Below are 17,224 nucleotides of genomic sequence, written 5' to 3'. Positions count from 1 at the left end.
GATCAATGTATAACACACTGCAAAATATTCACTCATAAAGAGAGGTGGAGGACGACTTATACGTTGGCCAAACGTTCCTTGCTTCCAGGGACACGTACGTACATATGTTGAACTTCTTTCGCACCGTACGCAGGCAACCGCGCTAATCGGAGGTGCGGGGGAAGGACAACAAACTAAACACAAAAAGCAGTTCTAAACAAATGAGTTTTCAATCCAGATAGTGGTTTCCGAATATCGGAAGGAAGAGCGTTCCAGACGGCCACAGAAGCCCATAGAGATAGGGCACGATGTTCACACACCGCACCAGCAGTTCTAAAGAAATGAGTTTTCAATCCAGATGGTTTAAAAGTGCATAGCTCCCTGTGGTTTCCGAATATCGGAAGGAAGAGCTTTCCAGACGGCCACAGAAGCGCATCGAGAACGATTCGGTGGCCGCAGTCTTTGTTCGATGGCTAGAAGCTAGTAGCCAAAAGCCGCGGCTGCTGCTCCTTGACGAGATCATCAAGGTGTTGTGTCTTAATAATAAGACTAATATCCGTGTTATCACACGCTGCACAATATTCACTTCCAAAGACAGAGAGTGGGGGGGGGGGGCGGAGAGGGCGACTTGGAGACCTCAGGAGACATGGAGTGTTAGGCCAACGTTAGCCGACGCTGGCGTTCATTTGGGGCAAGAACTTCGACAGACAAGCGAGAAGGCAGCAGCCAGGCGGTGAGCAGGCACAGCGACCACCAACTGCCCCAAGCTCTGTAATCATCTATATATCACGGTGTCTCGCCAACGAATGGGTGTGCGTGTGCTATTGACGAATGTGTCGAGTGTTGTTGTTTTTTTCGTTTGTTATCTGTGCTTGTGTACGCCTGCCCATCGCCGCTGTTATCACCCCACCAACGGACTTGATGGTGAAATGTTTGTGGGAGTTCCACGAGGGATGCCGGAAGGACTGGGACGCTCGCCACTGACGGCGGCCGCGATGTGGGTGCGCGGGGAGGGGAGACTGCGAGTGGGAGGAGCTGCTGTGAGTGGGAGGAGCTGTGAGTCGGAGCTGCTGCTGTGAGTCGGCGAATAAAGAGATTTCATCGCGGCCACTCGCAGCTTCTTCCTCCTGCTCACCGCGCCACGGATTCATCTCCAGTCCACACGCACCTTCTTAGAGATCCGAGCAACGTCGCACAACGACGACGAAGATTCCCCCCCTCCGTGTAGCCTTAACAGACTGTTGGGGCAAGAGCTGTTAGCGAGTGGCACGCGAATGGGGTGGGTGGCTCTTACCACGCCCGGCTGCATTTGTGTCCTCGGTGGCGATGTTTACACGCCGCACCAGGTACTCATTTGAGGCTGAGTTGACCTAGAGGAGGCACAGGACCACTTCAGATATTCGCCACTGATATTGCTCGTGAGCGGGAACTGAACTCGGGTCGCCAGGTTTGCAACGCATCGCGCTAACCGCTGCGCCACCTCTCCCCCATACTGAGACATGCAAAGACAAATTCTCCATACAGCCTTAACAGACAGTTGGGGCAAGTGCAGTTAGCGAGTAGCACCCATGAAGGTCGGCACGGCTCACGAGGAGCTGAGTGGCCAGCACCACGCTCGGCCGCATTTGTCTTCCTCGTGCCGATGTTTACACACCGCACCAGGTACTAATTTGAGGCTGAGCCCACCTAGAGGAGGCCCAGGAGAGCAGCACGCTAACCGCTACACCACCGCTCCCCATACAACCGCGCGCACACACACAACAACGCGTGTGAGTCGTAACACTGCCCTAAAACGGAACGAGAAAATGAGATATATTTACAATTCATCATTTCAAAAGTGACACCGCCTAATCGTCTTGACGCATTCTTGCGCGCACCACTGCCACAGCAGTCACCAGATTAACGAGGTGAGCTTCGTAACCCAAAATTGGCACCGTGTTCATTTCCGTGGTGGCCGTTACTTTCCGAGGCGGAAGAAATCATTTACTAATGTGCCATTCCCACCCCCGTTAACGAACCGCACGCGGTTTCACCCTTACCTCATGTTCACCACCGCTGCGGATGATGGGAACAGTAACAGCAGCGGGCACGTGCGCAGGTGTCCCCTAGGTCGACTCGGCCTCAAAATTAGTGCCTGGTTCGGTGTGTAAACATAGCCACTGGGGATACAAAGGCGGCCGGGCATAATGTGGGCCACCCACCCTCTCGTCGCGTGCCATGCTGGCCGTCATGGGTGCTACTCGCCAACAGCACTTGCCCCGACAGTCTGTTGAAGAAGGTTGTACGGGGGACCTTTGTCTTTGGTGGATTGCCGCATACGCGACGGATGGGACGACATGGGGAGGCCTTCATCCAGCAGTGGATTGATCATGGCTGATGATGTAATAATTTACCACACTGTTTCCTTATATCATGAAATATATGAACACGTATAGATTTGTTTTTACAAATCATTTTACCGCAGCAATGTTGCAAGGCGAGCAAAACTCTTGGTCCGGTTTCGACACGCGGTGCCTTATCAGCAGAGTGCAGGCCTTGCTCGACACAGATACTCGAATTCATACCAAAGGAATCGAGAGAGAGAAAGAGAATGAATGGGTGTTGAGACGTGGGAGTCTTACCTAAGCCACTTTGACTCACAAGCAACACCGGGTAGGGCTTTCACACGGCCAGAGGAGCAGCAGAGCAGAAGGAACTTTCCCTGTGCTGGACATCCGTGAAAAAGAACTTCTGAGGCAATCGGATTTCTCCAAGAAAAAATAGAGATTCTGATTCTGAAACCCAGTGTACGGGGGAGCGGTGGTGCAGCGGTCAGAGCACTGCGCTACAAACCCGGTGCCCCGAGTTCTGAAAACCCCGCTCACAACCAAAATCGGGTGATGAAATATCTGAACTGGTTGTGGGCATCCCCTAGGTCGACTCAGCATTAAATTGAGTATCTGGTGCGGTGTGTTTATATCATACAGTGGGGAGATAAAGGCGGCCGGGGGCGGTGCAGCCCCCCTTCCCCCCCCTCAACCCCGTCGTGTTCCCGTGCTGGCCTACTCGCGAACAGCACCTTCCCCGACAGACTTTTAAGGCTTTCCAGGAAATATTTATCTTTTGAATATACTTGTACGTGTGCATGCTTGTGTGCATGCAAATACACGTGTGTGGGGGAAGTGTAGTGGTTAGCGCGCTGCGGTACGAACCAGGCGACACGGGTTCGATTCCCGTTCACGGGCAACACCAGTGACGATTATACTCGTCTACAGGCAAAATGCTTCCGAAATAAATGTAGTCCAACTTTACTAATTCTGGGTCACTGAGTATGAAAATGAAGCTTAAAATTATTGATTGGCTCTAGTTTTAAATATATGCTTCTGGGTCAGTATGTACGACCTTTGACATGAGAATGACGGACGAAAAGTGAGTTATAAATGGAATGGATCTCAATTTAAACGAGAAATTACTCAAATACATATTTGACTGGGTTTGGACAATACTTCCTTTTTGAACAAAATAATGAATGATTCAATCTGAACCTGGTATTGCATCATACATGTGTAGTAAGTAATAATCGACGGCTGGGGCCCTAGGGGAGGCTACGCTGACCCGACCGTGCGAGGGTCTTCGGGTCCTGACCACTGGCCTCACTGAGCTCCGGCCCGTTAGAAGGATGATGGAGCTTGTGGTCCAGCAGGGTCCTAACTTCAGCCCAGGTCTTCAGTCTTCGGCTTGGAGATGACTGAGACAGACCCTTGAGAGGTCCGGCTTATGTACTGGTTCGTGGCTTGCTCCGCCCTAGCCACGCCTACCTTCCAGAACTTTCTGGAAGATGACATCATCCCCCAGTCCCCCCTCCCGGGGTCCGGGGAATGTGTCCCAGGATCCGCTTCCCAGGCATTGTCGTTGGCCCCTTGGGCCGTGGTCACTGACACTGGCGTGATAGTGCTCCCACCTCCTGTTGACAAGAAGGGGGAGCTAGCAGCCAACAGGATGGGGAGTGCTGATTAACACCCCTACACATGATATGAATTGCATGATGTTATTCCTAGAAATCATGCGTGATGCAATAATAACTAGGCACTGCCAAAAGCAGTGCCTAGTTACCGAAAGAACCAAAGAGTATAGGCTTACATCCCTCTGATGAACAAATTGTGCTATATCAGCTCTATAAATCATACAGTGTCGTCCTCTCTTATTTGTCAGTGTTTGATTTTGTATAGGGACACAAATGTGTTAAGCCAAAGTGAGTAGAGATGCCTCATACTTGTGTGAACAAAGCAGGTAAATTCTGCTATGTTTGTGATGAAGTGACCTTTGCATCACAAAAACGCATTATAAACGCTATCGTTAAGAAAGCCTATCACCTTGATTTTTGCTGCAAAATTGGAGATCAGGACAAGATGTGGGCCCCACACATATGCTGCAACACTTGTGCAACAAATATTCACCAGTGGTTGAACAGGAAAAGTAAATCTATGCTTTTTGCAGTGCCAATGATTTGGAGAGAGAGCCAACAGATCATATCAGCAATTGTTACTTCTGTAGTGGGTTCCACGGAGACTTGAGACGTTACTTTAGAGGCAACACATTTATTTATAACAAAGTAACCCAATGCTCTTACCACGCTCTCCAGGGAGGTATAGAGTCCGGGCGAACGTGCCCTATCACTGGAACTAACTCAGAGCCCTCCGGCTAAGGGTGACCTAGGGGAGGCTAACGGACCCGACCCAGCCAAGGCGCAGGTCCGACCACTGGTCCGCACTCGGCCCCGGCCCTTTAAACGACGTCGGGTCCCGGGGTCCTAGCCTAGCCGGCCTTCTGTCTTCGTCTTCAGAGCACTGCCTCGAGCCGACCTGAGAGCCGGATGAGCATGGCAGTGTTAAGGAGAAAGTTTTAGATTTGGATCGAGTTCTGGTCGATGGACCATCGTAAGCCCCGGGGGGAAGACGTGGCCGCGGGGTTGCATGAAGCGGAGGATGGGGGTCCTGCAGTGATGTGTCAGCCGAGCGGCAGGTGTCCGCAGTGGCTGGGGCAGTGCACCACCGAGGCGCTACTCCCGAGGCGTCTGAGGGAGCAACAACACGGCTGGGCTGAAGGTTAGGCTCAGCGATCGCACGACTCGGCTCGTGGGACACGTTACGCCCTTGGCCCCCGCGTGGAGTGGGTGTAGTGTGATGAGGAAAGAAGGGTTTGAGACGCGACGGGTGCACAAACCAGCACCACTTCTCGTGGCGGACCTTCACACACTGTGGTCGAACGACCCGCACAATGTCGACCGGGCCCCTCCGGGGTGTCAATAGCTTCAGTGATGTTGACAGTGGCACTTGGGGGCAATGGAGCCATGCCCTGTCACCCACAGACCACTTGTGAGTGGAAACTCTGAGGTTCCGCAGTTGCTCGTTGGCCAATTGGCGGGCCTCCGAATTGTGCTTCGCCGCCTCTCGCGCCTCTACCGACTTTTGGACATCGGACCGAATGTGTTGGGCGATCTTGGATTTTAGGGAGGCCTGCATGAGACGCAATTGAACATCCACTGGGGGATTGGCCTCTCTGCCATACATCTAATAAAATGGGGAAACCCCTGTAGCCGCATGAGGTGCCATTCGGTAGGCGGATATCCCAATCCTCTTGCGATTCGGACACCTGGTGGCTTAGCATAGCGTTGAACGTCTTGTTTAGCTCAACCTTGCCGTCAGTTTGTGGGTGGTAAGGCGAGGTGTCCGAATCGCAAGAAGATTGGGATCTCCACAAGGTGGACGAAAAATTATTCTCTTGATCGGTCAGCAGCCGCACCGGAGCGCCCTTATCGAGGACATAGCCCTGGAGAAAGGCCTCCGTGACGGCTGCCGCCGATTGGTTGGGGAGCGGCCAGGCCATAGGCCAGGGGGTGAAGTACTCAACCCCAACCAATAGGTACTTATTACCACGGGGAGTGACAGGAAAAGGCCCCAAGATATCAAGCACAACCAGCTCATTCACGCGGGATACATGAATTAATTGAAGGGGCGGGCATGACGGTTTAGAGGGAGGCTTTCGCCGAGCATACTGGGGGCAACCTTGAAGTAAGTTAGCGACGTCCCCCGCCATGCCTGGCCAGAAAAATTCCAGCCGGAGCGTGGCACGGGTTTTTTGTATCCCCAGGTGTAAAAGACGCAGGTGGGCGGCCAACACAGCCCTCCCGCGCAGGGACGTGGGCACGACCAACTTGTATTTCTGGTCGCTGCCATCCCATCGCATGAGCAGGCCATCCCTTACAACAATAGACTGGCCCCTCAGAAACCCCTTGCCTGTGGACCTCGCTGGCTCGACGGCGTATCCCAAGGAGGAAACCGTCCTCCACCTGGAGGCGGCCCCACGTGTCAGAGTCGTGGCCCAACAAGGCGTCCTTGGCGGCGGGCACAGCGGTTTCCAGAAGGGGATCCATCACACCCTCGGCCGCCGCGGTGAAGGACGGAGGCGCGTTATTTACTGGCTGTTTGCAGCGGCCCGACTCCGTGAAACAAGCGCATTGGTCAGGACCGTACATCCGCGAAAGCGGGTCGGCGTTGCCGTGTCGGACACCCTTACGGTAGATAATGGTGAATGAGTAGTCTTGAAGAACTTCTAGCCAGCGGGAGAGTTGACCAGACGGCTGTTCAACCCTGAGGGCATACTGTAGGGCAGCGTGGTCGGAGCGTACGGTAAATTTTCTACCGTACAGGTACGGTCGGTATTGCTGTACAAAGAAAACAATAGCCAGCAGCTCTCGACGGGTGACAGAGTATCGCTGCTCAGCGGGCGACAACACCCTACTTCCGTAGGCGACCACACGCTCGACGCCATCGATGATCTGGGACAATACCCCCCCCCCCTCCTATGACAGTATTACTGGCGTCCGTGTCCAGAAGGAACGGCGCCGAAAAATCAGGATAACTCAGGGAAGGGGCATTGACCAGACACTCTCGAAGGGCGTCAAACGTGGCCTGCTCTGCATTGCCCCAATAGAATTTTGCCCCCTTGGCCATAAGAGCGTGGAGGGGCTTGGCAATGGACGCGAAGCCCGCGACGAAACGTCGATAGTAGGAAGCGAATCCTACAAAACTACGCACTCCCCTACTGAAGTAGGGATCGGCCATGAACGCACGCAGCTTGTCTTAGCGGGATCCATGTCAGGGCTGTAATCACCGGTAGGCGCACGATTGGCCGTGCGGTACAACGCGACCCCGGGCTTTTGAAGTTAGGGGGGAAATAAAGGGGAGCCTGAGGCTGTTCGAAAGATATCGTTTCAACATCTTGTCCGCCAAGACCCCCCCACCCGCCGTCCTGCCTTCTCAAGCCGCTCGCAGCATCCGTGTGATGCCAGCGAGTGCCGCCACGAGGCAGTGATCGGCGAGGCTTTTTCGTCCTCTTCCCTCCACCTCTCACAGCGTCCATGCGATGCCATGAGTACAGATAATAATAATAAGAAGAAGAAGATGAATAAACACCAAATTCGGCAAGCCGAACATCGCACACCTCCTGGCTTTGAAATTCCTCCTCCTCGTCGAAGGCACTGCGGTGGGTAACCATCAACCGCATCACAACATCAACAGCAGGCCCATGCTATAAAACTATAAACTAATCAAACAACTATAAACTATTCTTTATGTTACCAGGTAAGGCCCACTGAGAGTATGATAGCTTTCGCGACCAATATCATCCATAATATAGGTTTTTTTTTACAACCTGCATCATCAGGCGGGCAACCAGATTTGTGGCTGTCTGCCTGATGATGCTAGCTGTAATTGCTGCCGAGTTGTAATTACTGGCGAAAAATCGTACTCAGATTGTAAATGTTGTGAATTTGCTCTCTAACACACCGATGTGCTGTACTAGTAACGAATTGGCACGTTCTGTTTATGTGACAACTCTTACTAATTGGCTGTGTCGGGTGGTGGCGGTTTTAAGGACACATTAATATTTACGCGATCGAACCCAAAAAAAACCTATATTATGAATAAATCTTTGCCTGCTGTATTTTTTTTATAACTCGTGAATTAAATTCTTACAGCCTTCTTTAAAGCCAAGAGGGGAGTACGATTATCAGAAATGAAGAAACTTAGCTTCGAATTAATCAACCACCTGAGTTGGTACGAGAAGGGTACGACCCAAAAAAAAGCGTGCTTCTCCTACCATACCTGGTGAATAAATATCCTACCGTAATACCGTAGCGTCACTGATTTAAAAGTATCGCAGCATAATAGCGTACCATACTTCAGAACCAAAAAAATCGTAATTTCGTAACGTGTCGCACTGCTACCCTTGTTGAAAGTTAAAGACACGAGCCACAGTAGTGCGATTGCAGCCATGCCACCCACACTATGGGCCACGTAGTAAAGTTACAGAGGCACAAATATAACCTTAGATACCCGTGGAGATACACACAGACACCCATAGAGATACACAGAGATGCACAGAGACTCTTGGGAGATACGTAGATATCAGAGGTGGGACAAAGTCATTGTTATGCAAGTCCAAGTCGAGTCTGAAGTCATCAAATTCATGACTCGAGTCTGACTCGAGTCCAAGTCACATGACTCGAGTCCACACCTCTGGTAGATATACAATTAAAGACGTAAGCCACAGTAGTGCAATTGCAGCCATGCAATCCACACTATGGATCATACAGTAAACCACTGTAGCCTGCGCTCCTTCAACGGGCGAGGAACAGCAAAGCGACACGAATTCTCTCTCCCGAGGGCCCTCTCGTCGTGGCCAGCGGCAGACCTCGACATTGGCATTTAGCTCCCGAACCCAATTGCTGCCGCCATAATCACGCCCCAGAGTAGCACGCGTGTGCCGGGAAACAGGCTGTGGGAAACGTTGAGTGTGCGACCAAACCACTGCCCCACCACGCACACACGTCCCCACACCACCAACACACCCACCCTCCTCCCGTCACCATCCTCACATCATCCCCACCAGCATGCTCACATCGTCTTCACCACCATCCTCCAATCGCCATCCTCCCATCATCATCCTCCCATCACCCCTACCACCATCCTCCCATCACCATCCTCACATCATCATCATCCCCACCACCATCCTCCAATCGCCATCCTCCCATCATCATCATCCTCCCATCATCCCCACCATCAAGCTCTCATCGTCTTCACCACCAAACTCCAATCACCACCCTCCCAGCACCACCATCATCCCATCCCCCCCCACCCCCTTGTACATGCCCCCACCAACATCGAATGCTCCCATCACTCCACGTACCCACGAATAGTGCGGTTGGCTACGTACGGTGGGAAAGAAATTCAATGTGCACACGTCACAGCCCTCACCGCCGCCCCCACCGTCCTCCCGCCCTCGCTCGCTGCATGGCCGATAAGGCACCCGGCGTGGAGATTAGAATTTTGCGAAACTGAACGGAAACCGATTCACTCGTTTGCGTCCGTGTACACACACTCACTCACGCGCGCGCGTGTGTGTGTGTGAGCACATGCATTACCATTACCTTCTTGCCGTATGTAACCCATCCCCCCCCACGCCATCGAAAAGCCAGAAGTCCCGCCACAGACCGTTCGCAGGGCGGGACCGCGTGCTTTCGGCTGTACCAAGCTTCTGGGCTCCCCGGCACACGGGCTGGACGATGAGCGCTGTGACCAAGTACTCAAGCCACGTGAGTTCCATCACGGCAGTACACACAGTACATACAGCATACGCTTACGCAGCGTTGCGTAACTTCGACTCGCGGTTTTTTGCGCCCGTAGTTGCACACCCGAGCCGAACCGTTACTTCTGCGAGTCTGTGCGAGACTGTTGTGTTTCTGTTGTGTTTCTGTTGTGTTTCTGTTGTGTCTCTGTTGTGTTTCTGTTGTGTTTCTGTTGTGTCTCTGTTGTGTCTCTGTTGTGTTTCTGTTGTGTTTCTGTTGTGTCTCTGTGCGAGTCTGTTGTGTTTCTGTTGTTTCTGTTGTGTTTCTGTTGTTTCTGTTGTGTTTCTGTTGTGTTTCTGTTGTGTTTCTGTACGAGTCTGTGCGAGTCTGTTGTGTCTCTGTTGTGTCTCTGTTGTGTTTCTGTTGTGTCTCTGTTGTGTTTCTGTTGTGTTTCTGTTGTGTCTCTGTTGTGTTTCTGTTGTGTTTCTGTGCGAGTCTGTTGTGTTTCTGTTGTGTTTCTGTTGTGTTTCTGTTGTGTCTCTGTTGTGTTTCTGTTGTGTCTCTGTACGAGTCTGTTGTGTTTCTGTTGTGTTTCTGTTGTGTTTCTGTGCGAATCTGTACGAGTCTGTTGTGTTTCTGTTGTGTTTCTGTGCGAGTCTGTACGAGTCTGTTGTGTTTCTGTTGTGTTTCTGTTGTGTTTCTGTTGTGTCTCTGTTGTGTTTCTGTTGTGTCTCTGTTGTGTTTCTGTTGTGTTTCTGTTGTGTCTCTGTACGAGTCTGTTGTGTTTCTGTTGTGTTTCTGTTGTTTCTGTTGTTTCTGTTGTGTCTCTGTGTTTCTGTGCGAGTCTGTTGTGTCTCTGTTGTGTTTCTGTGCTAGTCTGTACGAGTCTGTTGTGTTTCTGAGCGCTTGGATCTCGACCGCAAGTCTTTGCGTCACTGTCAGTTTATGGGTCTCTATTTGAGCCTAAATGTCTCCGTCTGACTATGGGTCTCTTTGTGCGTCTATGGGTCTCTTTGTGCGTCTATGAGTCTCTATGTGAGTCTATGGGTATTTGCTTGAGTCTATGGGTCTCCGCGTGAGTCTATGGGTCTCTGGGTGCGTCTATGGGTCTCTAGGTGAGTCTATGGGTATTTGCTTGAGTCTATGGGTCTCCGCGTGAGTCTATGGGTCTCTGGGTGCGTCTATGGGTCTCTAGGTGAGTCTATGGGTATTTGCTTGAGTCTATGGGTCTCCGCGTGAGTCTATAGGTCTCTGGGTGCGTCTATGGGTCTCTATGTGAGTCTATGGGTATCTGCTTGAGTCTATGGGTCTCCTTGTGAGTCTATAGGTCTCTGGGTGCGTCTATGGGTCTCTATGTGAGTCTATGGGTATCTGCTTGAGTCTATGGGTCTCTATGTGCGTCAACTGGCGACCTGACTGTACTCCCACCCAAGGCTCGATGACTCGTTTGACTGACTGACTCTCGTTTTGACTCTGTTCGACTCTTTGACTCTCTTCTTGACACTCGCTTTGAGTGTCTCCTGTTTGACTCTTTGACCCTCTCTTTGACGCTCTCGTTGACTCTCTTCTGACTCTCTGTGCGACTCTTTGCCTCTCTCCTTGACTCTCGCTTTGAGTTGCTTGCTGTTCGACTCTCTGACTCTCTTCTGACTCTCTGTGCGACTCTTTGACTCTCTCCTTGACTCTCTCTCTCTCTCTTGCTTACCTCACCCTGCGTTACACTTCTTCTGCGTGTGCGCGGACAGCGGTGGCGCAGCCGTTTGCGGCGCTGTGTTCCAAGAACCCGCCGCACCGAGATCTTTCCCCGGTCAGGGTGTGCGCGAGAAAGCTCCATCATCGCCGACGCAGGCCCTGAACTCGAACCGGGTGTTCCACTGGTCGGTAGCAGCCTGAGATGGCCAAACCATAGCCGCGTGTTTCAAAAGTGATGTTATGTCTGGATGTCAAGACCGTTTAAATGCTGCATTTTACCTTTGGAAATTACATTACGCAATGAAAATACGAATAATAATTGTAGCCGTTCTCAGTTCACTGCTTCACGAAGGTTGTTTGATGACATACTTCACCACACTGGTCAATGCAGGTGGGTGAAGGTGGTGGGGAGGTGTGGGGCCCAGCAATAGGCGGCCCTACCCTCGGTGCCAGCGACTGGCGACCTGGGGACGTCGCGAAATCGGCGCCCCAAATCCCAAAGGCAACTCCAGGCTGAGGTTTTTTTTGCTAAACTGCGAGACATTTAGGCCCATATTTTCCGTGTAATGTTTTGTAAGCAGATTTTTTTTAAACAGAGGAATAATGATTCGTTTGGTCCCGTCCGTCCATCTGTCCAACCGATAGATTCTCAGGAATATTGAGAAATTCATGAAAATTCATATTCCCTCCGTACGCGCACGGGAATTAAAATACTGACATCTTCGTAATTTTTTTGTATTTTTCCCCCTCAAATTTGGCGCCCAAACTTAACTTGGCGCCCTAGGCGACTGCCTAGTTCGCTGTATGGACGGGTCGCCGCCCCTCTGTCGATTGGACCACTCGCCACTGGTGGCAACCGTGGCCGGGAATTGATCCCAGGATAGCTAGGGGTTCAATGTGCAATCCACTGCGCCACCGCTCCACCCATCGAGAATAAAATCCCACGCGCGAAAATTAACTATCGCTGGTCGTGCGTTGGTGTTGTGACTGCAGGTGGCAGCCATCTGTGCTCTGACGAGGGACTAGGAAGGGAAGGTCCCTTGCCCAAAAGATGCAGCTCCCTCCAGGCTAAGGTCACTGCTTGACCTCCAACTCCATCTCAAAACAAAATTCGTCCCATCTCGCGAGTCTCCGTGGAACCTTGCCTCCTGCTCCGCGTGTCCAGGTGGACAACGGCCGTCATCGAACCGGCCATCAGCGGAGCGCGCTGCTGCTGAGTCTTTCGAAACAAACCGGACACCGAATCCTCTGCATGACGGAGCAAAGGGGAGCGGGCAGCGAGCATGCCACCGGAGCACTGCAAATTCCTCCCGCAGGGCTCCAATGAGGGGATGATCGGTTTCTACAGCACCCTGCTGGTGCTGGGCGTGGTGGGGAACGGCCTGGCGTGCTGGCGAGTGCTGGGGCCCGCGTCCCGCGACCTCAAGAGCGCTCCGGCCGTATTCGGCCTCAACCTGATGGCCGCGCATGCCGTGCTGCTGCTCAGCCTGCCCTTTCGCATCGTCCACTATGCGCGCGAACGCTCGTGGCCGTTCGGCGCGGGCTTCTGCTCGGCCGTGTCGGCGCTCCTCTACGTGCACATGTACGTCTCCGTGCTCCTCTTCGTCTGCCTCTGCGTCTACCGCTTCGTGCAGCTGTGGCGACGGCACGGCGATTCTGGCGCGGGGGGCGGCGGCGGCGGAAACGTGGCGCGCGCGGTGCTGCGCGCCTACACGCTGCCCGTGTGCGCCCTGGCCTGGGTGTTCAGCCTGGCGCTCGCCACCCCGGTGTACCTCGAGATCATCGGCACCAACACGACGAGGGATGCGGCCAGGAAGGAGTCCGTCTGCTTCGAGTACAGCGGTCGAGTCGAGGAGCCCTACGTCCTGCGGGTGAACGTGGCACTCACCGCGCTCTACGCCATCGCGTGCGTCGCGTTCGTCGTCGGCTTCTGCCTCCTGGGCCGGCGTCTGCGGCGCGGCGCCGGGGGACGCCGGCCGGGGACGCCCGGGGCGGCGAGCGTGGAGATGAGGGCGCTGCTCAAGCTGCTGTGGATGTTCGCCGCGTTCGTGGTGTGTTACGGGCCCTACCACGCCACGCGACTGCCCTACGTGGCGGCGCAGGCGGACGCGTCGGGAGCGGGCTGCGATGGGAGGCATCGGTGGTACATGCTCAACGAGATGTGCCTGCAGGTGACGGCGCTCAGCACGTGCCTCGACCCGCTCGTATTCTTCATCATGACGCGCTCCTAGTGCGCAGCGCCAGCCACCACGGTGCCCGGTGCACAGTGACCAGTACTTTGTGCACAGTGACTAGTAAATAGCAACTGGTACATAGTGACAAGTACATTCGTGCGCACTGACTAGTAAATAGCAACTGGTACATAGTGGCTAGTACTTCGTGCACACTCACTCGTACATAACGACTAATAGTGCACGGTGACGTGTACGTAGTGCACATTGACTAGTACATAGTAACTAGTGCACAGTCACCAGTGCACATTGCCTCGTGGATTGTGCTTGGCGCAGGGGTCTGCAAGTAAAATAACAAGCAGAGACATTGCTTTTCGAATTCGGTAAAAAAAAACCCCCATCAATATTTGAAGAGCCGCAATGCGATGTGAATGATGCCACGAAGCATCAGTCCTTGAAGAGCCGCACGCGGCTCCGGAGCCGGAGGTTGCCGAGCCCTGGACCGAGTGCGTAGCGCGCATTGTTGTGATGGAACTCTCTCTCGCATTGGGAGTTGAGCCGGTGTTATGGGAGGTGTTAGGGTAAAGGTTAGGACAGGGGTTAGGGTACGGGTTAGGGTGAAGGTTCGGGTAGGGGTTAGGATAGGGGGTTGAACCTGAGCTGCATGTGTTCGGGTTTGACATGAGATTAGTGTTTAGGTCATAAGTAACCTCCAGCCCCACTATGCACGGACCGTATGATGAACTTCGTTCGCACCGTACGTAGCCAACCGTGCTAATCGGAGGTGCAAGGTTGGCTCAGGGGAGGGGGGCCGTGATGGCACGAGTTTGGACGGCCTTCAACTTTGTCGTCGAGATCCCTAGGTCGACTCAGCCTTAAATTAGCACGTGGAGCTGTGTGTACAGATCGGCACTGTTCGGACAAAGGTGGTCGGGTGTGGTACGGGGCTATAGGCCACATCACGCCGCCGCGCGCCGTGACGGCCTTAATAGGTGCTCGCTAATTGCACTTGCGCCAGCGTAAAGTCAGTCCGTTTTGGTTTCTAAGGTGGGTGCACTCTGTCCATAGATACAGTACATAAATACGTCTATGCCCTTTTCCATCCACTGCTGGATGAAGGCCACCCCACGCCGTTTGGGTCGTGCGAGTTGTTTGACCATACTTCACCACTCTGGGCAATGGGCGTTGGTGACGAATGCCGTGGTCGGCAGCAATGGAACGCACGTGGCCTGGCCGGTAAGTGCAGTGCGCCAACCACTGCGCCAGCACTCCTCTATATGACCGGGCAGCCGTGGCGATGCACGGTTGCCTGTAATCCAGCACTGTGGAGGCAGCAGCGGGAGTTGGTGGATCACCGCACAGATGTTGTGAAACTCCCTTCCCGTGGGCGTCGAGGAGGGAGCCATTCCGTGGGTTTGCCTGGAAAAGGCGGTAGAGCTAAACTGTGGACTCCATCTGTTCCGTCTGTACGGGATAGAGCGTTGCCCCCTCCCACGCACACGTGGGTTTTCTCTGGGTGCTTTGGTTTCCTCCCTCGGTTATGAAAACCAATTCATTGGCCGATAACACCTTACTGCTATTTACTATTTTAATGCTATCAGGTAAGGCCCACTGAGCTATAACAGTTCTTTTTCAGAAGCAACCTGGCCAAAAATAATAGCTCAACGAAGTGCTGATCATCACGTGGAAATGTATAGCAGCTAAATACTCGAAACGCATGTTTCAAAATGTGGAAGGGAAAATCGGAAGAACCCGGAGAAAAATCCACGTGACCACAGGGAAAGAGAGAGAAACACAAACTCCAAATATACAGGCTTCAGGGTCGGGATCGAACCCACGACTCCTGCATGCCAGGCGAGGTAGTTAACATTTCGTTACCGTGGCGCCCTTAATATATAGAGGGATGCAGAGCTTGGGGAGGGGCGGGCAATTGTTGGTAGCCCCAGCTCATCGCGTGGCGGCTGCTGCTGCCTTCCCCCGCTCATCTGCGGTTCCTCCATCTCGCGTCCCTGAGTCGTCCTCTCTCGAGGAGAGCCTACCTTTACCTTACCTTTTACCTTACCACAATACAATCACTCTACCCTACCTTTTACCCTTTAGCAGGTAAGGTAAAAGGTAAAAAGCAACGAGCCTACCTTTACCCTACCGGGTAATTCTTCCGAGCTACCTTTACCCTACCCTTTACCTTACCCCTTGGCATGTCGACACCTTTACCCTCTTTACCTTTACCCTTTTACCCGGTAAGAAGGGTAAATGACCTTACCTTGCCGAGGCCTAGAGCGCGCTACAAGTTGGCGTGACTATTGCTGAATGCTACTGAAAAATAAAACAACAATAATCCATAAACAAGCTGGCAATCCGATCTAACGGGAGAGACTCTGTTTGGTTCAGCGTCGTGCCAACCGTGTGCGTGCTCACGGTGACAGTCGTAAGGTATCGTGTCGTGTGTTGAATAAAACTCTGTAAAATATACACACACGCACACGCGTAGCTTATGATCTCGATCGGAAACTGGTGAACTACGTGGTGAGTTTAGTACTGGGTGCTGGTGATTTGCGTGGTGAGTTTAGTACTGGGTGCTGGTGAGTTGTGTAGTGGGTTTTGTCCTGGGTGCTGGTGAACTGCGTGGTGAGTTTTGTCCTGGGTGCTGGTGAACTGCGTGGTGAGTTTAGTACTGATTAGACACGTTGGACATTGTGTGTACATTAGTAAATGTGTATTTGTATGCCTGCGTGTGCCAGTGTTGTATCTGTGTGTCAGTGTATCTGTGTGCCGATCTGTGTGCCGGTGTGTATCTGTGAGCCAGTGTGGTTTTACGAAATTTCTCGTGAAATTATTTGACCAAAATTTCCGGACAACATTTTCCACCGTCGACGAAAATGCCACGCGCTCGCCACGAGATCGTCAGACGAGAAGCCACCCGGGAGATTGCATCGTCATCGATCCGCTACCGGACATCTGTGAGAAAGAACTTCATAGCTCTTCAGATTTCCTCCTGCAGACTAAATAGTGATTCTGATTCTGATCGCCGGCAGCGTCACGGAATCCCTGCAAGTGGCAACACGAACGCGTCCCACATCGCCTTGCCAGTCATTTCAACACGCGGCACATCTCATGGTGAGCTCCCTGATGAGGTTAATACAGTACTTGTTTTAAATTAATTATTATGAAATCGCTTTAATATTTAAGTTCTTTATTATTATTCTGACAAGTGATATAGGTGTACTTTTTTAGGTTAGGAGTACACGAATGCAATTTTTTTGGTATTAAATTAATGGAAAAAGCCATTCCTATTTATGAAATTTCGTTTACTTCCTATCTTATAGACTATTACAGTTAAAAAAAAATTCCCCCACTAACGCCAGTGTCCTTGTAGAATGTCTTCCTTCGTTGTTTGCACACCGCTGCCAACGCAACAGCATCACCAGGAAGCTTAATAACTCTCTTTTTTTAAGCAATAATTGAATTTAAATGGTGTTGAACAATGCTCCTGTAAAAAAATACATTTACCGTATTGTATTAATATTGCTTGGGTCTTTCGGTAAAGCCACGTAGATAGAATGGTAACGTTCCGATCGCAACACAAACAATCGTCTTCAGGTAAAATAAAGTGTCAAAAAAGCGTGACGTCACATACCTACAGATTTGTGTCAACCCCTATCGGCGACATGACGTCACAGCACAAGGTGTTAAATACGCTCGTCGATAGAATCAGAATCAATAACACTTTATGGCCTTCAAAGGAAAACTATGCAAGAGGCGACGTTTCAGGCAA

General features: G+C 52.1%; 1 protein-coding gene across 2 annotated transcripts; it reads left to right on the top strand.

The window, feature by feature from the left end:
• The first annotated feature begins 9,420 nt into the window (after positions 1 to 9,420).
• Positions 9,421 to 16,396, top strand: LOC133340242 (probable G-protein coupled receptor 34). Of its 2 annotated transcripts, none has more exons than XM_061548277.1 (2): positions 9,421 to 9,613; positions 12,444 to 16,396. In XM_061548277.1, the coding sequence occupies exon 2, from the start codon at positions 12,562 to 12,564 to the stop codon at positions 13,507 to 13,509; it is 948 nt and encodes a 315-aa protein (XP_061404261.1). In that variant the 5' UTR covers positions 9,421 to 9,613; positions 12,444 to 12,561; the 3' UTR covers positions 13,510 to 16,396. The 2 variants fall into 2 exon arrangements, with proteins under 2 accessions (XP_061404261.1, XP_061404259.1); XM_061548275.1 differs by having other exon boundaries at positions 12,272 to 16,396.
• Positions 16,397 to 17,224: the final 828 nt, after the last annotated feature.

This window comes from Lethenteron reissneri, chromosome 9 (genome assembly GCF_015708825.2).
Source record: "Lethenteron reissneri isolate LAM-NWPU_2019-01 chromosome 9, ASM1570882v1, whole genome shotgun sequence".
NCBI classification, from domain to species: Eukaryota; Metazoa; Chordata; class Hyperoartia; order Petromyzontiformes; family Petromyzontidae; genus Lethenteron; species Lethenteron reissneri.
The sequence above is the reverse complement of the archived record's forward strand: the minus strand, read 5'-3'. Positions and strand labels throughout refer to the sequence as shown.

Bases quoted from the DNA above. Each gene is read 5' to 3' on its own strand.
- LOC133340242 (XM_061548277.1), top strand. From the start codon at position 12,562: ATGCCACCGGAGCACTGCAAATTCCTCCCGCAGGGCTCCAATGAGGGG.